The sequence below is a fragment of the Oncorhynchus clarkii genome, chromosome 26, assembly GCF_045791955.1.
Source record: "Oncorhynchus clarkii lewisi isolate Uvic-CL-2024 chromosome 26, UVic_Ocla_1.0, whole genome shotgun sequence".
NCBI classification, from domain to species: Eukaryota; Metazoa; Chordata; class Actinopteri; order Salmoniformes; family Salmonidae; genus Oncorhynchus; species Oncorhynchus clarkii.
This window is the reverse complement of record NC_092172.1, coordinates 39,100,357-39,124,478: the sequence shown is the minus strand read 5'-3', so window position 1 is coordinate 39,124,478 and position 24,122 is coordinate 39,100,357. Positions and strand designations below refer to the sequence as shown.

General features: G+C 47.9%; 1 protein-coding gene across 1 annotated transcript in view; it reads left to right on the top strand.

Moving 5' to 3' along the window:
* Positions 1-9,239: 9,239 nt before the first annotated feature.
* Positions 9,240-24,122, top strand: part of LOC139384356 (transducin-like enhancer protein 3-B) — a 52,886-nt gene continuing 38,003 nt past the window's right edge. Inside the window, exons 1-5 of the mRNA XM_071129063.1 lie at positions 9,240-9,398; positions 10,074-10,278; positions 11,356-11,456; positions 11,744-11,807; positions 13,556-13,600. Of these exons, the coding sequence (XP_070985164.1) occupies positions 10,255-10,278; positions 11,356-11,456; positions 11,744-11,807; positions 13,556-13,600 (234 nt within the window). The 5' untranslated portion in view covers positions 9,240-9,398; positions 10,074-10,254. The remainder of the gene's footprint in view (positions 9,399-10,073; positions 10,279-11,355; positions 11,457-11,743; positions 11,808-13,555; positions 13,601-24,122) is intronic.

Sequence of the window (24,122 nt, the reverse complement as noted above, 5' to 3'; positions counted from 1 at the left end):
AGAGCCAGATAGATGCAGTGTACATGGTGGATGCAGAGCCAGATAGATGCAGTGTACATGGTGGATGCTGGATGCAGAGCCAGATAGATGCAGTGTACATGGTGGATGCTGGATGCAGAGACAGATATATGCAGTGTACATGGTGGATGCAGAGCCAGATAGATGCAGTGTACATGGTGGATGCAGAGCCAGATAGATGCAGTGTACATGGTGGATGCAGAGCCAGATAGATGCAGTGTACATGGTGGATGCTGGATGCAGAGACAGATATATGCAGTGTACATGGTGGATGCTGGATGCAGAGACACATAGATGCAGTGTACATGGTGGATGCTGGATGCAGAGACATATATATGCAGTGTACATGGTGGATGCTGGATGCAGAGACAGATATATGCAGTGTACATGGTGGATGCTGGATGCAGAGCCAGATAGATGCAGTGTACATGGTGGATGCAGAGCCAGATAGATGCAGTGTACATGGTGGATGCAGAGCCAGATAGATGCAGTGTACATGGTGGATGCAGAGCCAGATAGATGCAGTGTACATGGTGGGATGCAGAGACACATAGATGCAGTGTACATGGTGGATGCAGAGCCAGATAGATGCAGTGTACATGGTGGATGCTGGATGCAGAGACAGATATATGCAGTGTACATGGTGGATGCTGGATGCAGAGCCAGATAGATGCAGTGTATATGCTGGATGCAGAGACAGATAGATGCAGTGTACATAATGGATGCTGGATGCAGAGCCAGATAGATGCAGTGTATATTCAGATGCAGTGTACATAATGGATGCTGGATGCAGAGACAGATAGAAGCAGTGTATATGCTGGATGCAGAGCCAGATAGATGCAGTGTAAATAATGGATGCTGGATGCAGAGCCAGATAGATGCAGTGTATATTCTGGATGCAGAGCCAGATAGAAGCAGTGTAAATAATGGATGCTGGATGCAGAGCCAGTCATCTCTGAGATCATGAAAGGAGACAAGGATCAGAACAAGGAGATCAGAACAAGGAAACCAGTTTACAGTATGGGAACACATCGTTTCTCCCCCTGAAACTGGACAGACAGACTCTGACTCTCAGAGCTTGTTTGGTGGTGGTGCTGCTGGATGTTTGCATGGTTTCAGTTTCCTCTCAGCGGGCCGTGTGATGAAACTGTGTAACCCCCACTAACCCCCACTAAGCCCTGGATGGGGTTATCAGCTGCCTCTCCAGGGGGGAGCTAAAGAGAAGTGTTGCCGGGGCCAATGCATTCCACCCGTGACATCATCAAATCCTGACAGCCTCCGCACTCCACTCCGTTAACTCTCCGTTGTCAACAACTGATTGAGGGTCAGTTCTCGGCCACCCTACTTCTAATCGGTCACCACTGTGAGCTGAACAGCTGAACTGGCCCATGGCCAGTTGATAAGCATGTGCAAACACGTTTCGCCCCTTGCATTAGCGCCGGGTATCAGCATGGTGGCAGCATAGCCAAAGACCTTCAGCGGCGCATGGAGGGAGACACTCCACACACACTTCCCGTTCCTGTGATGAGACGACCCCAACTCTGAGAGGTAATTAAAGGAGTGTTTAACCTCATCTGGGCTTTTATGACATGATGGACTGCGGAGTGACGACACTTTGGAGTGGCGGTCTGTCCAAGTGTCCTACACGATACTCTCCGGCAGCGCTGTTACACACACACACAGTAGAGACCCTTCTGTCTTCTGATTAGGCCTTGCTGTCGAATGCGCTAAGTGGGCTGCCACCACACAGGAGAGGGGCTTAAGAGGGTGGCGGCTGGTCTGCTGTTTGAGCTGGGCACCAACCATGTGGAAGAGATAGGAGAGAGATGTGTGTGAGAGAGCGAGAGAGAGAGAGAGAGAGAGAGAGAGAGAGAGAGAGAGAGAGAGAGAGAGAGAGAGAGAGAGAGAGAGAGAGAGAGAATGGGCCTTGGTGCAGCTCTCCAGACCAGCGATGAGTGGACCATGAAGTTAGGAGGGGTGTGAAAAAAACCTGATAGCAGGATGGAAGCACTCAATGAAGTCAACATGCAACAACAAAAATAAACCCCTGACAACAGCATTGCTTTTAAGAGGGCAGCTTGAAATTATCAGAGCTAGAGGCCGTTGGCTGTGTGTGTGTGTGTGTGTGTGTGTGTGTGTGTGTGTGTGTGTGTGTGTATGTCAGCGGGCTTGAGTTGTCAATGATGGGACAAGAAGAAGGGGTGTAGAGGAAGCTTCCTCTAACTAACAGGCTACTGGGGGAGTGGGGCACTGCTCTGATTGAGCCGTATCAACAGCACTAGTGTGTGTGTGTGTGTGTGTGTGTGTGTACTGCACTATGCTTGTGGGTGGTCTACATGATAAATACTAGGTCTTTGATCGCCTCACCAGATATTAGTGGTGATAACAATAGCTACAGTCATTATCCTTGTGCATTACAGATCTTCCTCATTTGTGATCCCAACTCCCTGGAGATGCTTGGGCGGTCTGAGATTACCGCATGGAATAGTTGGTCATTAGTCGCTATTGATCGACACAAATGATAGCCTTTGGGATAGCCGTTGGGCCGGGGGTCATGTGCCTGGCAAGTCTGGACGTTAACTGATGACCCGTGAACTGCCGGACCAGTTGTTTTTACCCCAGGTGAAGTTCCCTTCTCCTTTATCGCTCCCCTGCAAAACTCACACATCTCCATTCTCTAGCCCCAGGCCTTAGGGGAATTGGTGCTGGGGCTTGTTCCCTTGGAAACCCCTGGTAATGACCTCACCAGTCTGGTGACCTGTGGAGAGAGAGAGAGAGAGTAATCTGAAGATGAGACCAGGGAAAGAGACAGAGATACCAGTGATATGTCAAGCTGTACCCAAATACTGAGAAGATCACTCAATATCTAATACCATTTGACCGATCCAGATGTATTAGTCATGTTTTCTAGGGACAAAGCTGGATAAACAGAGATAATATGATTGCCAAAATATGGGATGGTAAACAACAGGGTGTGTGTACGTGTGTATGTATCCATTTGTGTATCTGTGTGTTTGTTTGTGAGTATAATCATTTTATGTGTGTGTTTCTGAGTGGGAGTATTTGTTTGGGTATGTGTTTCTACACACTCTCTCTCTCTCGCTCACACACAGATTAGCTCCATCAATCCTTCAGCATATAGACTGCCTTTGGCTTTGTGTGTCTATGGAACTTCTGCCTCCTCTTTTTAGCTGTGCCCCCTACCGTGTCACCGGGGGCTGTCAAATGGGGGGTGAGAAAACCTGTTTGCGCTGCATTGAGGCCTAATTGATCCCTGAGGCCGTGGAGTTAAGCTCTTCTCAACATTGCTTGACTCCACAATGACTCGTCTGGGAGGGAGACAACACCTGCTGGCTCACACCAGGGTGTTCCAATGACAGGCAAGACAGAGGGGGGAGGCCTCATCTGTAAGGACAGTAAAGGGAGGCCTCATCTGTCTTTCACATACAGATGTAAGGGACAACTTACCGAATGTTGGTCTGCCGTTCCTCTGTCGCTCGTCTGCTGTTCGTTCGGTCGTCTGTCTACTGACATTTTCACGAGATTCTACAGTTAGAATTCGGTTTGCAAATTACAGACAGCACTCTGTTCAGAAGTGCTAAGTACTCTCGGCCGACAAACGCTACCGGTGTGTCTGTGCCTTAAGGGGATTGGGAAAGGGAGAAAGAGGGGAGTCTTTACAATGGGCCTTGTTCCACAGGTGTGGGGATTGTTACGCGTTCACCGCAGGGGCTATTGAACTGCCTGCCAGGCTGGATGGGACCCAGGGGGACATGCTGGAAAAACAGGAAGAGATCAGGTGAGCCAAGGAGGTGGAGAAAGGGAAAGAAAGAGAGCAAGCCGTGTGCTGAGAGGAGAAGGGGTGGTGACAGACATGTCCCAAACACACCCTCAGTCCTGCTCAACCACCCCGTGATTAGCATACCTTTGAGTAGGATCCATAAAAATGAAAGCCAAAGCTATTGAACGCCTGAAGCTTTCAATGTAAAGACGTTTTGCAACAACGGTGTGCACCAAGCGTTGGAAAAGCGGCCGCATTCTAAAGTGGATGTGTGGGTGTCGAGTGAGAATGTGTCGGCTCTCCAGCACCCGTACCCCCGCCCCCTCGCTCTCTGCGTTGCCGGCGGCGATAGCAGGGGTTGGCACTCCGGTATCGTCTCTGGCAAGTGGGTGAGGTGCTCCACCACCGTCACACACCAGCTCCCTTTCACACTCCAGCTGGAGGACAGGAGGGTCACTTTGTTGACCTGCTTTTAAAGCCCCACCACTTGGACAGTAATCACCAAAAATAACACAGGCGCTCTAAAGAGCCTAACGCCCATTGGCCTGTGAATCGAGTCACACAACCAGCACTCCCAGAATGACTGTATTAATCACCAGCAACAACAGAGGTGAACCCTTTTGAAAGCATACATATTCAACTGCATTATGCTAAAAAGTCATTGAACGACCTGGCGCCGGGGCCCTGTGTGTTTCGATATCAAACCAGAGGAGGGGGTAAACAATAGCGTGCAAATAAATCAAATATGGCCGCCCAAGCCTCTGCAGTGCCAATAGAACTATTGAAATATAAAACTCATCCCCATATAAATGACATTGTGTTGAAGTGACAAACCCCATGATAGGCCCCAATTCTACTCTATCACACAATTTGACAGTTTATAAAAAATAACTGACAAAGGGATTCATTAGTAAAACAAAAAAGAGGTCAATTGTATCTGGGCATCTTGAACGTGTGAGACTTTGCACTTTGACCTCTCATTGGAGAATGTTATTGCAATCTGAAAAGTGGCTCGCTGAGAGAAAAATGAACATCCGAGTGAGCCGACCCCCTATACCAGCTAGAATCGAGAGTCTTCTCTTGCTCTGTGTGTCTCCTGAAGCAGCAGGCCCCATCTGAACCGAGGGCAGCTATTGATTCCTCTAACGATGTGGGAAAGAGCTCATTGTGACAGAGTTTTTCCAGGAGCCTCTTGTCCCCGTTTACCTTTAGTGCCTTAACGAATTGGCCTGATAGGCAGCTGTGTTTTCAAAAGGCTTACACGCCACAGGTTTCTTCGGAGAGGACGGCCTCTTTCATGGCAGGATTAGAGGCAAACCCATCAGCCCCAGATAGGATTCTCTGAAGGGAAATTCCTCAAGAACTGGCTTCACTTTTTGCGGCGTCTGTTTGTGAAATCTGGCCGTGTAAGATGAACAAATAGAGTCTCTCTGGAGGTTGTTTTTTTATATAGGGATTTGATACAATCCGCACAGTGCACAGCCTTTGTAAAACATTTTTGGCAGCGAGGGCTTTGATAATGCTACTCCTTGTGTTTTTAAGATATGGCTAAGTGGCTGTTGATGTCAGAGAATGAGAATTGCAGAATGGTAATTGGCTCCGTTCCCCTAGTTCGCTCGACAGCAGCATTCGAACCAATGCGGGCCTGGGGCTTCTGCCAAAAGCCTCCATCTTTATTTTTTCCCCTCCCTCCCTCGCTCACTTTTTTTTTTTGTTTGGCGACACTGCTCATGTCTGCATTTGTCCCTTTTGATAAGACCCTTTCATCCTGTTTGCATTGATTACTGGCTGACGAGTCACCCTGATACACTCGGGGCCCTATTCAGGCCGGCCTCGCTGCACACTGGGCCCATTGTGGCCAGGAATGTGTCTCCTTTCAGGGCCTGAGCCCGCCTATGAAAGCATGTCAATAATCCTGAGACAGCGGTGCTCCACAATACCCCGACTCGCCATGGAAATAAGGCCCTCATTTTCCGCTCCACTAAGGGGAGAGTGCTGGCTGGATAGGAGAGAGCAGACGGATGAACGCGAAACATCAAACCCCCAGCTCACCATCCCTGCTTCTGGGTGGGGGGGCGATAGCCTAGCTAAAACGGCATAATGCTAGCATTTAGCTAAATTAAATTGTGAGAGTGTATTGTGTGTGCTCTTGTAAAAACTGGATCCAAAGTTCCCATTTGGTTACGTAATAAAAATTGTGAGAAATCTTGCATGAGTTAACGTAGCCCATTCTGCACTTCACAACTGAGGTCTCAATAAAAAAAAAAATTAAAAACCTTTTGGACCTCATTTCAGGAAGTATCAGTTCTGAGATGACGGTAGTAGTGGCTGGAAGGAACCAGCAGTAGGCTTGGCCGTGAGACTGTGGTTTCGGCACCGGAGGTTTGTTTGAGTAGAGAGCGTAATTCTGCAGGCAGAACAAATGGGATTCTGGTCTTTAGCGGCCACTAAAACCACTGAAAACAGACATCTGTTCTATTAATTTGGGGGCTGGTTTGCGGGGGCCAGGTAGGGCTGTGGGAATCCGATTGTAAGCCTGGAGATGGAGTGAAAGAGGGAGGCCGATCATCGCTCTGCAAAGAATTAAAACCACCTCTGCAAATAGCCCCAGTGTGTGTAGAGCCCCGGGGTGGGAGTTTCACAGCGTCCATGGTTCCAGTGTAAATAAACAGTGCAGAGGTCTGCGAGGGTGGAGGGCCTCTTCTCCTAGAGGTGAAGACCCTGGCCTTTGTTGCCTCCTAATTCAGGCCACTCTTTATTGAGGATGAGGGAAAAGTGGGTCTCTGTGTGTGATATTAGAATGCAAGGTCCACCGTGTGTGTGTGTGTGTGTGTGTGTGTGTGTGATCAAGACTTTCAGGTCTTCTCCATGTTTTGAACTCCAACCACAGCGCACTTATGGCCAGGTAATGTTTTTTGTTGATCGTGGTTTTTTTAATGGAAACTGATCTGGGTTATTTACATAGTTTCTTTCCCATTCTTTAGTAAATTTGGTAGACTAGCAGCACTTTGGCCCAGCTGTACTATTTGGGGCCTTTTATTATGCATTCGACCTCAGCCCAGAGTCTTTATTCCAGCCCTCAACCAGCCCACGTGGGCCAGTCCAAAGTTTACAGTGAGGTAGCCAATGAGGAGTGGTCATTTTCTCCCTCCTTTGAGCGAATGACCCTGCTAGCCTCCCTGAGCGTAAACATCTGAGAGGCATCCAATTAAAGTGGTGATATCTTCAGGCGTTTGAAGGTTCATCTGAAGCAAATGCCGTTAACTTTATAATTTACACTTTAAAATGTATACCATGTTTATTTTTTTCTGCTTTCAGGTCTGCACAGATGTTGTGGTAAAAAAAAAAACGATTTTTCACATAGTGGAAAAGTCAGAATGAAATATTAGTTTGTTAACCATGTATAAAACTAGGTCGTTTTAGTGATGAAAAATATAGGCCCATTCCATATTTGACTTCTAGCATAATTCGCACTACTCTCTAGCGCGATGAATAATTTAGTGATGTTGAGTAAACAGGAGCAATAATTAGGTTCACAGACATGATGTCGACTTTGGTAATAAATCATTACCTTTATTTAGCAAACATGCATATACCCTATATTTACTTTTCTATAAGGCATAAGGCCATGAAGAACACTATCACGACCTCATCCTGCTTGCTTATAGGCTAGCTTTCCAAAAACAAGGGGTTAAACATGCATATACCCTATATTTACTTTTCTATAAGGCCATGAAGAACACTATCACGACCTCATCCTGCTTGCTTATAGGCTAGCTTTCCAAAAACAAGGGATTAAAAATGCATATAAATCTCACATTTTTGTTCTACGGAGGAAAAAAACAAACCCCAATGAAGACAGAAACTGTTGGCTGCAATGAGCCAATGTTAGAGCGAGGTAAATGCTTTGTTTTGCGGTAATACAAATGTATTCGGTGGAGGAGGGGGGAATCAAACTGATATTTAGCCCCTACTAACTCCACCCCCCCACCCTCTTTTGTTTTATGCAAGGCTCTTTTTACCACATGGTAGTGACAGATTGTTTGAGCTGGAAGGAAAAGCCATTCGAAGCTAATTAAGCAGCCATTCCAGGGACTATTTGCAGGCAGGAGGGAGAGAAGCACAGGCATTTGTCAGCGCTGAGCCCCGCGTGGTATTGATTGACAGCATGGGATCCTGACTGACAGCCTTTGCTGCCTCTGGCCAATTGTAAGCGAGGAGGTAAGACAGCTGCACAGCCATTGGATAACGAACAGTGACGGGAAGGGGAGCCCCACGTGGGGCTGAGTATAGCGAGCAACACGTGATAGGCTGACTTCCTCGGGCGCAGACATGTTGTACCTTTCAGCGTTGCCGATATGAAAGCTTGTTGATGGTTAAGGTCTTATTAAAAATGTAGGTCGATCAAATCAGTCTGATCAATGAATACATTTAATCCCCAATTTCTAGTATTCGTGTTAGATTTATGCAAGGGCTATGCTTAGTAAATTCAATCATTCTTAATTAAAGGCTTTCAAAACTACGTGATGGAGCAAATCATTCATTAAACACTACAGTCCTAAATGATTAAGCTATTTGTAGGCTGGATCTTCTAAGATAGCAAATTATAGAACACATACTTTCTTCAGAGCACATTTAATGTGCTTGTGAGTTTCAGATTTCATAAACTGCACTGTAGCCTATTCTAAACGTTTAAATGAGGCAAGTAATTAGCTGATATAGAAAAAGAGTTGCTTAATTGCTAGGACACTTTTTAGTCCAGAAACACAGGCATGCTCAGCATTCCAATTTGATTTTTACATTGTATCTAACATTATATGAGATTTAACCATGTGTACCATGCTGCACATGCCCATGTCTGCATCACATGAGGGATTTAATATATCAATGATTAAAAGTCAAACAGTATATTCTGACATTTGTGGCAGAAACATTTATAATTACCTTTGTTTATTACAAGTTCGTCAGGTGAATACCAGTTTAGATCCAAAATGGCGAAGATATGAAGTCATATATCACAGTCCAATGGGAACACAAGGGTACTATGTACCCCACGTGGGGACATCGCTCTCTGATAGGCTAATGCAGCTAAACTCATTCGGAGAATCCGATTGGCTTGTGAGAGGCCCTCTCGCGGCAGTTGAGTCCTCGTGTCAGTGCACAGTCTGTGTGTGGTACAGCAAGCGTTGGAAAAACTGGGTAAATCGAATGCAAGCAATTGCTTCGTTACAACATCCAACTTTTCTACGATTTAACCTCTTTTAACTTACAAAATTGTATTTGGATTTACTAGAAGACTCGTCAATAATTGCATTTATCCAAGAAAGGCTTTCTTGGAAGTTTTATACGGTCAACAACTCGTTGTAATCGACGGCTCTCCGACGTCGGATCGGAAAGGCATTGTCGAGGCAGGTCGTGCGGCGCCACGAGATCCCCGAAGTTCCAAGGCTCGGCTGGGACAAGGATTCCATGTAACCAGCGATTACTTTTGGATCATTTTTTCATTCTCATAAGGAAGGTTACCAGCCGAGGATTGTGAAAATTCGTTCAACAGAGGGATTATTGCCGTCGTAGGGGAGGGGAATCAATCGAGACAAAGGTAAAGAAGAAGACCCGAGAAGAGCCCGCTAACAAGACGGGTAGCTTTCATGGCTGGGCTACTTTGAAAACAGCAGTGTGTTTTATAACCAAGCTTGGTGGGCTGAATGTCATAATCCCGCAGCCCGCTTCGTCGTATATTCTGTTTTCCAGTTGCGCTCGAACACTGCAGCTCGGCGATCAGCAAATTGTTACATTTGTTGCGAATGCAGATAATACATTGTATCGTGTTTATATATCAACTTTGATTGTAGCGAGGCTGGTCTTTTGGTTTTGGATAAATTGTTACCCGTGCTACGCGCCTATTGTAGTTTTTTTCGTCTGCTAGTGTAGCCTATTATCACTCTAGCGTGAAGGCTTGACACGCCAACAAACCTGTCAAGCAAACCCATTTAGATATCACAATTTCCCAACATGTCGGATAAATATTTGCAAATCGAGAATAGCGGTTTATTATGACATGTATTTTTTGAGAGACGGGCCAGGCGATGATAGTGAGTTAAATTATAGAGGCTATAATCTGCATATGCCATTGACTAAATTCAGCAAGTATTTACTTGCTGTCGTCACGAGCATATTTTGGAGCTATGTGCGTGTTCCGATTGCATACTCCGTTCATTTAGCTAATATCCATTCTGTTCTGCTTTTTTGTTATGTTTGTTTGTGATGGTGAAAGGAAAGGGGCTTAAAATCAACAATAAAGATCGAGAGATCGGAGGGTGGAAGTGTGTTCTCCGCGGCGGAGGATTGGCTTTGTCCGACCGCTTGTGCGCACAGGGAGGGGTGGCGGACTATCGCACATCTACTCGGATTACTGAAGTATCCCCCGATTTCCCTCAAAAAAGGATACATTCAAGATGTATCCACAGGGCCGGCATCCGGTAAGTATCCCAGCTCTTGAGATTATTATGCGAATTCATGCAAATGTACCGCCTTCAAAATAATTAGCTTGTCAGACACGAGCTCGTGATCTGCACCTTACTATTTATGGTCTGCACGTCGAGTAGCCTAGTCCCTTTATGACGCTCGACAACACGTTTCGACAGGAAACTGCAAATAAACAATCGATTCACGTATAATATTCTTATGAGCAGTTTTAATAACGAAAGACGGCCAATATGTAAGAGGGGAAAAATTATATTTTCAGAGCGAATATTTTTTCCCCCTCTAAATTCCTCCAAACTGCTGCATTGAAGCAGTGACGGAAATGCTGTAATTATCGAGCTTACTGCACGGCATCATTGGCATGCATTGAATTCCTCACAAATCAGGTTGTGATTTCCCCTCCCTCTCTCTCTCTCCGCTCACCCCCCTTCCCGTGCTCTTTGAGGACGGGCGCACTGACCCGCCTCTGTCATCGCACTCTTGAGTGATAGTGGTTCTTCCCACCATTATAAAAGCGGCCACCAGGCAGGGCTCAAGGGAACGTTTGGGTACCACACTGACAAACCACCATTCAGCAGCAGAAATCATTTTACACGGAAGAGAGAGAGAGAGAGAGGCCTATAGGAGAAGGAGGCTAAGAAAGCATGATGAAGGATGATGATACTATTTTTTTCCATCTTTCTGTTGCTATTGATTATAAATAGACTTATGTTATAGAAATGGGTTGAGATCTAGGCGTGATGTGTTGTAGCCTGTTATGTTATAGAAATGGGCTGAGATCTAGGCGTGATGTGTTGTAGCCTGTTATGTTATAGAAATGGGCTGAGATCTAGGCGTGATGTGTTGTAGCCTGTTATGTTATGTGTTGTAGCCTGTTATGTTATAGAAATGGGCTGAGATCTAGGCGTGATGTGTTGTAGCCTGTTATGTTATAGAAATGGGCTGAGATCTAGGCGTGATGTGTTGTAGTCTGTTATGGTATAGAAATGGGTTGAGATCTGGGCGTGATGTAATAGGTGTGGCTGCACTACCACTTCATTGGGGTTATTGATATCAACATTGCTTTTCTCTAGGCACCACACCAACCAGGGCAGCCTGGCTTCAAGTTCACCGTGGCCGAGTCCTGCGACAGGATCAAAGACGAGTTTCAGTTCCTGCAGGCCCAGTACCACAGGTAATGACATCCATTGTTAGAGGATGTACTTTAGCTGAAAGAACCAGGCAAGGCTACTCATGATCAATCTAGTTAGAGATGTCTGCTAACACTGGGCTAACACTGGTAATATCAAGTTGATTTTGGGTATGTAGAATTTAGATTTCACATGGTACAACTATATTGAGTGATTATGGTGTATTGTGTTTCTAACCAAAGATTTCTGTGAAATGGACTAACATGTATTAATTATGTAATAAAACATCAATATTGTCTAATAATAATGGACCATATTTCTCATCTTTCAGTCTCAAAGTGGAGTACGACAAACTGGCCAATGAGAAGACAGAGATGCAGCGTCACTATGTCATGGTAAGAATATCACACTACATACAAGTACAATCACTTCCTGGAACTAAAACCCTGCATGTGATGGTTAGTAAGATGTGTTATTATTTTCCCTCCGATGAAACGGTAGCAACCGTGTTTGTTTGCAGAGGCAATTTGAGTTACATTTTTGGGTGTATTTGAGATTGTTGACTCATGATCATCCCTGTGTGGTGATTGTCCAGAAAGGGACATTGGGGCCTCCTGTGATTGGAGGAAGTGTGTGCGCCTATAGAGAAGGAGTTGTTGTGAATCTCCACCAGAGGTCAAATGTCCGGCCGTTGATAACAGGGCGTGACGGACGGGGCTTTGTGATGATGGGGGGGGTCATAATGGCTCCATGGCCTCTTTTATGCCTCTGACCCCCTAAGGGTTAATGACTGGCCTGCTGGCTTTGTGTGTGTGAAGCTGATTATTTAGGGCAGTATTCTCCCAGAGTGAGCTATGGCCTATGGGCCTTCACATACCCAGGGCCTTCCTGACACATCCAGGGCCTTCTAAGACACCCAGGGCTCTCATTAAGGATGGAGAGAGTTTGTGGAGGGGGATAGAAGGGACCCCCTGGCCAGGTAGACAACTAGTTAGTCACGGTGGAGTATGGCATTTTATATTTTAGCCTAGCTGTTTAGCGGTGGCCTCTTATCCGGGATGACTTGCAGACAATACTGTGGCCTATGGCTGAATGACCTCCTCAAGTAGAGGACATAGTCAAGTGAAGTAGTACCATTAAAAAAAATATATATAGCACTATTAACCTTTACATTGTTGCCATTTAGAATGTGACTTAACTCCAAAACAACAGCTCCAACTGATCCACGTTCAAACATTCTCTTTTTAACAAATAAAAATCATTTTCAAAGCCCCCCATGATCAAATAGAAATTGTAAGTGTAGATGGTACAACGTTATTTGTATTTACTGTCAAGCTACAACATTGATCCAACTCAAAGAGCCTAGCTGAGGTTCTGGGTAACACAAAAAGGGCTGGTGAATGAATGGAAAATAACCAGTCAGTCCCTAGACATGATGTAACAGAGGCCAAACTCTGAGCTGAGGCCCCGTGCATATAAACTCCTCTTATCTTATTTGTCCACGCCAGGATTGACTTTAACCAAACGCACTGGTACTTTAGTTAAACATTATTTTTTTATTCTGAGGAAATGCATGCACCGGTTTAGCGGTAGTGTGTGAGAGGGGGGTTGTTAGATAAACAGGATGGACTAACTAGGCCTCATCTGGCAGCCGCCAGTTCACGCCCTGATAGTGAGTATCGCTATGGATGTCTAATCTACGATTGACAACAATCTATTTGTTTTGAAAGACTCGTATTTCGCCAGACTGATTGAGTTAGCAACGTAGCATTTTAAAATCGGACTGTGCTCAAAAGAAGTGGATTGGAGTCCTGTAGCTTAGCATTTACCCTATCCACTCAGACACGGTTCACCTCGCTCACCCCCTAGACTCCCAAAAAGAGCTCGAAGAACAAAGAAAAGGATAGAAATAGAGGGAGAAGTAGAGGGATCACTACAGCCTTTGAGCCGGCCTGGGTGGAGGATTTCAAGTGTTAATCAGTAAAGGGCTACGACAGCTAGTTCTCTCCCTTTAGCCATGCTCAGGAGTCCATCATTCTGACATGCAGACTGCTTCCCATGGAAATGTCACCAATGTTTGATATTCTAACTAGTAAATGAATGGGATGTGAATGTTTCATTGTGTGACTCTTGTCTTTTCCAGTACTATGAGATGTCCTATGGGCTGAACATTGAGATGCACAAACAGGTATGTATCATTATCCTCATCTGTCTACTTTTAAAGAGTGGTTGTTAGTATATGGTCTCTCTATCTGTCCAGCGTATGGGTTCTCTATCTGTCCAGCGTATGGGTTCTCTATCTGTCCAGCGTATGGGTTCTCTATCTGTCCAGCGTATGGGTTCTCTATCTGTCCAGCGTATGGGTTCTCTATCTGTCCAGCGTATGGGTTCTCTATCTGTCCAGCGTATGGGTTCTCTATCTGTCCAGCGTATGGGTTCTCTATCTGTCCAGCGTATGGGTTCTCTATCTGTCCAGCGTATGGGTTCTCTATCTGTCCAGCGTATGGGTTCTCTATCTGTCCAGCGTATGGGTTCTCTATCTGTCCAGCGTATGGGTTCTCTATCTGTCCAGCGTATGGGTTCTCTATCGGTCCAGCGTATGGGCTCTCTATCGGTCCAGCGTATGGGGCCTCTATCGGTCCAGCGTATGGGGCCTCTATCGGTCCAGCGTATGGGGACTCTATCGGTCCAGCGTATGGGTTCTCTATCTGTCCAGCGTATGGGTTCTCTATCTGTCCAGCGTATGGGTTCTCTATCTGTCCAGCGTATGGGTTCTCTATCTGTCCAGCGTATGGGGCCTCTATCGGTCCAGCGTATGGGTTCTCTATCTGTCCAGCGTATGGGCTCTCTATCGGTCCAGCGTATGGGCTCTCTATCGGTCCAGCGTATGGGCTCTCTATCTGTCCAGCGTATGGGTTCTCTATCCGTCCAGCGTATGGGTTCTCTATCTGTCCAGCGTATGGGCTCTCTATCGGTCCAGCGTATGGGCTCTCTATCGGTCCAGCGTATGGGGCCTCTATCGGTCCAGCGTATGGGCTCTCTATCGGTCCAGCGTATGGGTTCTCTATCCGTCCAGCGTATGGGTTCTCTATCTGTCCAGCGTATGGGTTCTCTATCTGTCCAGCGTATGGGTTCTCTATCTGTCCAGCGTATGGGTTCTCTATCCGTCCAGCGTATGGGCTCTCTATCGGTCCAGCGTATGGGCTCTCTATCGGTCCAGCGTATGGGCTCTCTATCGGTCCAGCGTATGGGTTCTCTATCTGTCCAGCGTATGGGTTCTCTATCTGTCCAGCGTATGGGTTCTCTATCTGTCCAGCGTATGGGTTCTCTATCTGTCCAGCGTATGGGTTCTCTATCTGTCCAGCGTATGGGTTCTCTATCGGTCCAGCGTATGGGTTCTCTATCGGTCCAGCGTATGGGTTCTCTATCTGTCCAGCGTATGGGTTCTCTATCTGTCCAGCGTATGGGTTCTCTATCGGTCCAGCGTATGGGTTCTCTATCGGTCCAGCGTATGGGTTCTCTATCTGTCCAGCGTATGGGTTCTCTATCGGTCCAGCGTATGGGTTCTCTATCCGTCCAGCGTATGGGTTCTCTATCCGTCCAGCGTATGGGTTCTCTATCCGTCCAGCGTATGGGTTCTCTATCCGTCCAGCGTATGGGCTCTCTATCGGTCCAGCGTATGGGCTCTCTATCGGTCCAGCGTATGGGTTCTCTATCTGTCCAGCGTATGGGTTCTCTATCTGTCCAGCGTATGGGTTCTCTATCTGTCCAGCGTATGGGTTCTCTATCTGTCCAGCGTATGGGTTCTCTATCGGTCCAGCGTATGGGTTCTCTATCTGTCCAGCGTATGGGTTCTCTATCTGTCCAGCGTATGGGTTCTCTATCTGTCCAGCGTATGGGTTCTCTATCGGTCCAGCGTATGGGCCTCTGTCAGTTCAGTGAAGGAAGATGGTGACATCGGCTTGTGAGTCATTGAGTATGTTTACATGCACAATAATAATGTGATATTAAACTGATTATGGCAGTAGGCACCTGCTTTTCTGAGCAATTATTAGGACATGTAAACACCGGTGTTCCAGTGGTGTATTTGATCTGTGCCTGTGCTGGCACCAGCCGAGAGCCTCCCTCTTGTTCCAGTGGTGTATTTGATCTGTGCCTGTGCTGGCACCAGCCGAGAGCCTCCCTCTTGTTCCAGTGGTGTATTTGATCTGTGCCTGTGCTGGCACCAGCCGAGAGCCTCCCTCTTGTTCCAGTGGTGTATTTGATCTGCGACTGTGCTGGCACCAGCTGAGAGCCTCCTTCTTGTTCCAATGGTGTATTTGATCTGCGCCTGTGCTGGCACCAGCCGAGAGCCTCCCTCTTGTTCCAGTGGTGTATTTGATCTGTGCCTGTGCTGGCACCAGCCGAGAGCCTCCCTCTTGTTCCAGTGGTGTATTTGATCTGTGCCTGTGCTGGCACCAGCCGAGAGCCTCCCTCTTGTTCCAGTGGTGTATTTGATCTGTGCCTGTGCTGGCACCAGCCGTGAGCCTCCCTCTTTAGCGCCAGACAAGTTCTGAACAACTGAATGCATGTGTCTTAGAAATAGTTTTCCCTTACAAACTTTATATGTCCAAACTGAGAATCAAATCGGCTTCCCAAAAATAACAGTCGCTGTGGTAGAACGTTTATTTTGATTGGTGATTTTCTGCATTTATCAGAGTGCCATCAGGTAGCCTGATTTCAGATGTGTCCATGGAAACAGGATTATTATTATTAGGGAAATTTGTTTTTCTTGTAAATAATGTAAATGTTTTAATCAAACTATTATATTAATCTGATTATTCACAAATAATCACACTGTGTGTCTGTTTTGTAGGGGATTGGAAAGCAAGAGCTATGATTGTTCAATGACACAGACACACAACCTTAGTCGATGCCCTCAGTCTTAAATGCTTTAAATGCTTCTCAGTCACACAGGCACAGACACACACCTCACATTCTCATTGCCTCCTGAAAAACGCACGCACACACACATACGAGACCTTAGTCTATGCCCTCAGTCACAAACACACACCGACTCCCTTCCTGTCTGTGAAAACGCTGACGGGCTAAACAGCGAGCGGGGCAGGCGGCCTGATGGGGCTGCTTTGATAAGATTAAAGTGAAGTCTGGCGAGGACTGAGTGTGTGTGTGTGTGTTTCTCCCAGTGACGAGTCTGACTCAACTAAAGGCAGCATGCAGAGCCAGCCAGTCTAAAACCTCATTAGGTCCGCTGCCTCTCAGCAGAAAGTATTCATCAGCAGTAGAAGCCAACCAGAGGGCTCCCTCAGCCTCAGCCTGGCTGTGAGTGGAGGAGACATTAGACCTGCCTCACTACTGGAGAAACAGACAAAATGGCCGCCTTAGAGAGCGGAAGGGGGAACGCTGCTCAGTCAAACAGTCTGTCAATATCCACCGGGCCGTGAAGCGGGCTTTTTTAGTGGCGAGGTGATTTGTGGCATCTATCACACGCAGTCTTCTCTAGTCTCCCTCTGGTTCCTTTCATCTCTCTTCTGTCTTTCCTGGCTTCTCGCTCTTTCCTTGTTTATTTTCCTCCTCTTTACCCCCCACCCCCTTCTCAGTGTGATGTGAAGTGAGAGATGGGCTGTGCCTGTGTGTCATTAGCACTGTAATATGATGTATGAACATGGGCTTTAGGCAGGCTGGTCGAGGAGGAGGGGATGGGCTTTAGGCAGGCTGATCGAGGAGGAGGGGATGGGCTTAAGGCAGGCTGGTCGAGGAGGAGGGGATGGGCTTTAGGCAGGCTGGTCGAGGAGGAGGGGATGGGCTTTAGGCAGGCTGGTCGAGGAGGAGGGGATGGGCTTTAGGCAGGCTGGTCGAGGAGGAGGGGATGGGCTTTAGGCAGGCTGGTCGAGGAGGAGGGGATGGGCTTTAGGCAGGCTGGTCGAGGAGGAGGGGATGGGCTTTAGGCAGGCTGGTCGAGGAGGAGGGGATGGGCTTTAGGCAGGCTGGTCGAGGAGGGGAGGGGCTTTAGGCAGGCTGGTCGAGGAGGGGAGGGGCTATAGGCGGGCTGGTCGAGGAGGGGAGAGGGGAACTGGCTGTCTTGCAAGGTTAATGGCATCAGTGGGAGGATGGTGGATTGGAGCAGCATAGCTGATTTATCAGGATGAGAAGTGTGTGCGTGCGTATGTGCGTCTGCATATTTTTGTGTGTGTGTGTGCCAAATGTGTCCCACGGGGAACTAGATCCCCTAGAAGGTTCTGTCAGGCTCTTATCACTGACAGGAGTTGGAACGAGGGAGGGAGGATGGGAGGTGGAAGAGGGAGGATGGGAGGTGGACGAGCGAGGAAGGATGGGTGGTGGGAAGAGGATGGGTGGTGGAAAGAGGATGGGAGGATGGGTGGTGGGAAGAGGATGGGAGGATGGGAGGTGGGAAGAGCGAGGGAGGATGGGAGGTGGGAAGAGCGAGGGAGGATGGGAGGTGGGAAGAGCGAGTGAGGCTGGGAGGTGGGAAGAGCGAGGGAGGATTGGAGGTAAACAGAGGGAGGATGGAACTGCTGTGTAAACATGTTAATGGACTGGCCCTCTCCCTCGCTCGTCTTTTCTTCATCAATAAGACCAATGGAGTCTAGTGAGTGGTGTGAATAATGAATGATCGCTCCCCACTGAACACATCAGTCTGGCGTAAACAGTGAGCATCTCTCCTCTTATCCAGGTTACTAGTGGTGAAGGGAGGGGAGAGGAGGCGTAAACAGTGAGCATCTCTCCTCTTATCCAGGTTACTAGTGGTGAAGGGAGGGGAGAGGAGGTGTAAACAGTGAGCATCTCTCCTCTTATCCAGGTTACTAGTGGTGAAGAGAGGGGAGAGGAGGTGTAAACAGTGAGCATCTCTCCTCTTATCCAGGTTACTAGTGGTGAAGGGAGGGGAGAAGAGGTGTAAACAGTGAGCATCTCTCCTCTTATCCAGGTTACTAGTGGTGAAGAGAGGGGAGAGGAGGCGTAAACAGTGAGCATCTCTCCTCTTATCCAGGTTACTAGTGGTGAAGGGAGGGGAGAAGAGGTGTAAACAGTGAGCATCTCTCCTCTTATCCAGGTTACTAGTGGTGAAGGGAGGGGAGAGGAGGCGTAAACAGTGAGCATCTCTCCTCTTATCCAGGTTACTAGTGGTGAAGGGAGGGGAGAGGAGGCGTAAACAGTGAGCATCTCTCCTCTTATCCAGGTTACTAGTGGTGAAGGGAGGGGAGAAGAGGTGTAAACAGTGAGCATCTCTCCTCTTATCCAGGTTACTAGTGGTGAAGGGAGGGGAGGGGAGGTGTAAACAGTGAGCATCTCTCCTCTTATCCAGGTTACTAGTGGTGAAGGGAGGGGAGAGGAGGCGTAAACAGTGAGCATCTCTCCTCTTATCCAGGTTACTAGTGGTGAAGGGAGGGGAGAGGAGGTGTAAACAGTGAGCATCTCCTTCCTGTGTGTGTGTGTGTGTGCGCTCCCTTCAAACACACATGGATATGCGTATATACAAAGCTGCATGTACATAATATAAACATACTTCTAGTCCAACACATCCTGGCGGTGTCCCGGGTGGGTCGGCAGCGCAGGGCTCTATGGGGGGTCGGCAGCGCAGGGCTCTGGCAGCCATGGTGGGGGGGGGGGGGTTGTTTTGACAGAGCTCTTATGATGATGCGGCGGCGTGGGGTGTCAAGGGTGGTGCGGGGCGGAGATAATCATCCTCGCTTCGCTGTCAATAAGTGATTTTAATTAGCGCAGCTCATTAGGCTGCCACGGCAACGAGGCCCTCTGAGCTCTGTGTGTCAGTGTGAGGAGTTCAGAGGGTACTCCATCTTATTCGCTGCTTAGTTTCTCTCTCATATTTCCTCTCTCTCTCATATTTCCCCTCTCTCTCTGTTGCTCTGATTGAAAACCTGGGCTTTCTTCCTCAGGCGCTCTGTTTTTCCACTGTGTGTTTGCTCAATTCCTCCCCTGCTTGTCGATAACGAGGCTTCACAGAGAGGGAGCTTTATTTAGGGAAGTCCTGTTTGTGGCCTGAGTGGGAGGGAGAGGTGCGTGTGCGTGTGAGTGAGAGAGCTTGTTCAAATGAATCATTTCCACAGGATTCTAGGAATTGTTTGCCAAGGTGATGATAGTCGACTTGTCTGTGAGCCAAAACAAACGGCCTGGGAGAACACACACATGGATGGAGGTTACTGGTGTCTGTGAAACGTGCTTCATCATTCTGGTCAGCCTGGATCTGCTGCTACAGTCCCACAAGACGATGAAGGTCTCGTTGAAGCCGCTTTGTGTTACACAACCACCCCACTGGGTTTTATGTGTCAGTCAGAATGCTGATCCAGTGGAATGGACAAGTATCTGGTTGCAGGGATAATTGAAGGAAATATTGTGTGTCTGTCCGTTCTCCAGGCCCCTAATGAACTGTGATTTGTAGAAATCATAGAAAAACAGTTTTCTATGCTCCTTGTTACAGGATGGAGGATGGTGTGAGTTAGCCCTCCCTCCTGGGTGTGTGTGTGTCAGGTTCCAGTAGCATCTGTCTCAGGTCTCAGTAGTGTGTCCCTGCCTATTAGGAGTGGCCCCTGGCCTAGCTCCCATCCAATCAACAGGGAGGTAAATGCATACATCAATAAACTGTTAGACCCCGATCTGCTGCACATGAACAATGAGCGTCTGGGAGGAGGGATCTGCTGCACATGAACAATGAGGGGCCGGGAGGAGGGATCTGCTGCACATGAACAATGAGGGGCCGGGAGGAGGGATCTGCTGCACATGAACAATGAGGGGCCGGGAGGAGGGATCTGCTGCACATGAACAATGAGGGGCCGGGAGGAGGGATCTGCTGCTCATGAACAATGAGGGGCTGGGAGGAGGGATCTGCTGCTCATGAACAATGAGGGGCTGGGAGGAGGGATCTGCTGCACATGAACAATGAGGGGCTGGGAGGAGGGATCTGCTGCACATGAACAATGAGGGGCCGGGAGGAGGGATCTGCTGCACATGAACAATGAGGGGCCGGGAGGAGGGATCTGCTGCACATGAACAATGAGGGGCCGGGAGGAGGGATCTGCTGCACATGAACAATGAGGGGCCGGGAGGAGGGATCTGCTGCTCATGAAAAATGAGGTGCTGCTAGTGAGGCAGAGGATTGCAATGATAGCCGAGTAGCGTGACGTCTTTGAGCCGGAGAGGGAAATGTGTGTGGATCATAAACCACTGTGTGTCTCTCGTTCAGCGTGTGACACTGTGACTCCCCGTCACCGGTGGGTTTCCTGCCAATTGAAACCTCATCAGTCTCGTCCTCTCCACTCGGCTAGCGGCTTCCAGCGACAAACAGGCAAATGGTTTTCAACACAGAGCTGTTGACAAGGCCATCCTCTGAGAGGCCTCTATACTAGCAGCACCAGACAGCTCCGAGCCACTGAGTACCTGTAATTGTGGAGCCGGAGTGAACAGCCTTTACTGCCACGCTGCTCAAGGGCTTGGTTTTCATTGGCTTAAAGTGACAATACCCTATTTTATCCGCCTCCTGGCCTAAAAGCTGTTGGCGTTGAGGCGACCACACTCGTTGGCGCCATTTTGTTTCTCTGGTCTCCAACATATGAATGTGATGGGGGATCTATACAGTTATGTATTGGGGTAATATTCTATTATAAGGTCCCTGGTAATGGACAGGTGTTATGAGGTAGTATTATTTACTGAATGAGTGTAGTGAAAGTAGCTCTTCCACAAGTGTCCCTGAAATGACATCTGACTAGTATTCTACTGAAACTCTGCTACTTGTCCCCTCTATGTTTACTGGATAGTGATTCGCTCCTGACATCTGACTAGTATTCTACTGAAACTCTGCTACTTGTCCCCTCTATGTTTACTGGATAGTGATTCGCTCCTGACATCTGACTAGTATTCTACTGAAACTCTGCTACTTGTCCCCTCTATGTTTACTGGATAGTGATTCGCTCCTGACATCTGACTAGTATTCTACTGAAACTCTGCTACTTGTCCCCTCTGTTTACTGGCTAGTGATTCACTCCTGACATCTGACCAGTATTCTACTGAAACTCTGCTACTTGTCCCCTCTATGTTTACTGGCTAGTGATTCGCTCCTGACATCTGAGTAGTTTTGTCCTTTTGACAGCCGATATAACAGTGTTTCTTTCTGTCTCTTTTGAATGGAGTTCTCTGGATGCTTTTGAATGGAGTTCCCTGGATGCTTTAGAATGGAGTTCCCTGGATGCTTTAGAATGGAGTTCCCTGGATGCTTTAGAATGGAGTTCCCTGGATGCTTTAGAATGGAGTTCCCTGGATGCTTTAGAATGGAGTTCCCTGGATGCTTTAGAATGGAGTTCCCTGGATGCTTTAGAATGGAGTTCCCTGGATGCTTTAGAATGGAGTTCCCTGGATGCTTTAGAATGGAGTTCCCTGGATGCTTTAGAATGGAGTTCCCTGGATGCTTTAGAATGGAGTTCCCTGGATGCTTTAGAATGGAGTTCCCTGGATGCTTTAGAATGGAGTTCCCTGGATGCTTTAGAATGGAGTTCCCTGGATGCTTTAGAATGGAGTTCCCTGGATGCTTTAGAATGGAGTTCCACTGGATGCTTTAGAATGGAGTTCCCTGGATGCTTTTGAATGGAGTTCCCTGGATGCTTTTGGTCAGTCGGTATCTTAGGCCTTTTCAAAGGAGAGAGGATGCCTGCCTCTGAGGAGAAAATACAAGATTAGTGACAGTTGCTGCTCAAGGATTTCTAACTCCTGGTTTGTGTGTGAGTATTTCTAGAGCATTTTCTATACATCCTGGTCAGAGCCAGGAGCACCTCACCAGCTGACCAGAACAGGTCCTCCAGAGTCCACGTTAAGGTCGGGAGAACGTTCCAGGAATGTTGTAACCTGGACCAACCCTAAAGGCAACACGCCGTTGGTGAGGTCGCGGCTGTCTGAGCACCTGGTGTTCCAGCTCGGCTTGTGCCAGCGAGCCGCTCATCCAGAAAGAACAACGTGTAAACTCAACTCAGAACACGTTCCAATTCCAATCCATGCAAGTCCCCTTATACGAGGAATAGTGAATGAACGATTGAAAATGGTGGCTGTTTTGTTGTCTATTGTGCATGTTATGTTATGTGTGGTTGAAACCATGAGGATATTTGGTTGTTAGGTTGAGTCCAGCCTCTACAGATCTAGCTGTGTGTCTCTTCTTGTTTCCAGGGATGAAGACTAGTCACCCCCCGCGCTCCCCTCCTCCTCCCTCTTATCCCCCATTAATGTCTCCCTCTGATCTGATCGACAGCCCAGAAAAATTCTATTTAATGACCTGCCTCTGCGCGTAATATGATTTTACAGCCTGCTATGGTCAAGCCCAGGCCCAATTTACATAATGATCACCACCGCCAGACAGGGCCTGCTGGGCCGCCGTTGCCCTGGCAACAGGAGAGAGAGGGGACAGGAATGGAAGGGGGAGGATGTAGATGGAGGGATTGGAGGAGGGGAATGAGAAATGTGAGGGGAGTCTGCCTGGGGTTAAGGGGGTTGTGAGTTCCTGACAGGTCAGAATAGGTCTCTCTCCCCCCACACCCCCCACTCCTTCCTCCCTTCCTTCCTTCCTCCCTTCCTTCCTCAGAGTAAAACAGAAGTGACACCACAGCAGGGCAAAAGGCCACTACCACCCCCTCTTTCTTCCATCCCCTCTTTACCATTAAACAAGGTAAAATGAGAGGAATGTGTGAAGAAACCAAGGAGAAAGCCCCCGGCTCTCTGTCCCACGCTCACATACACCTGCTGGGCCATCTGCCCCACAATCCATTAGTTCTTCTCTCCCCAACACAGTCGAATTAGATTAGCTTCAAGTCTCTCCTCTGTTCCTCTCTGGAAATAAGTTGGGAGGAAAAGGATTGTGTTTTGGCGACAATGTCTGTGGATATTCAAGAGCAGCAGAACTGGGTCCAGCCCTCCAAATGTGGGGCTCTAAAGTGCTGTCTGAGTCAGGCCCGAGGTATTGTCCCCCCCCCCCCCCCCCCGCTCTATACCAATGATGTTGGTGATAGATATTGCTAGTCAGCCAGCCTCCCCTCTCCTTTCTTTCCCTGTCTTCTGTGAAATGGCTGCGTAGTAATTGTGAAGTATTACCCTGGTTTGTCTTCCTCCTCCCAAATGGTATTATCATATTTCAAACGGCTAATGAAATAAGGCCAGCTGTCTAATGGATGTGGGATAGAGGGAGACCAGAGTTGGTTTGTTTTAAGGAGAGCTTCCACCCCCCCCCCCCCCCCCCCATTCATTTCACCCCATTCATTTCAGTTAAGAGCAATGGGACACCGGGGTCTAGGTGGACTCTGGAGTGGACTGAGGGATTTAGGTGTGGGGGGGGGGGGGCATGCCCCCTTGCTGTGTTATCAAGCATAGTGGTGTGTGTGTCTGTGTTCAACCAACCAACACTGAAATGGTTTCTTGGAAGGTGCGGTAGAGGTGTAAACATTGACATTGTCATCTTCTCTGTCTGTTAGTAATCCCATCTGGCTGCTGATGTAGTCCTCTCTCTCTCTCTCTGTTAGTAATCCCATTTGGCTGCTGATGTAGTCCTCTCTCTCTCTCTGTTAGTAATCCCAGATGGCTGCTGATGTAGTCCTCTCTCTCTCTCTGTTAGTAATCCCAGATGGCTGCTGATGTAGTCCTCTCTCTCTCTCTGTTAGTAATCCCAGATGGCTGCTGATGTAGTCCTCTCTCTCTCTCTG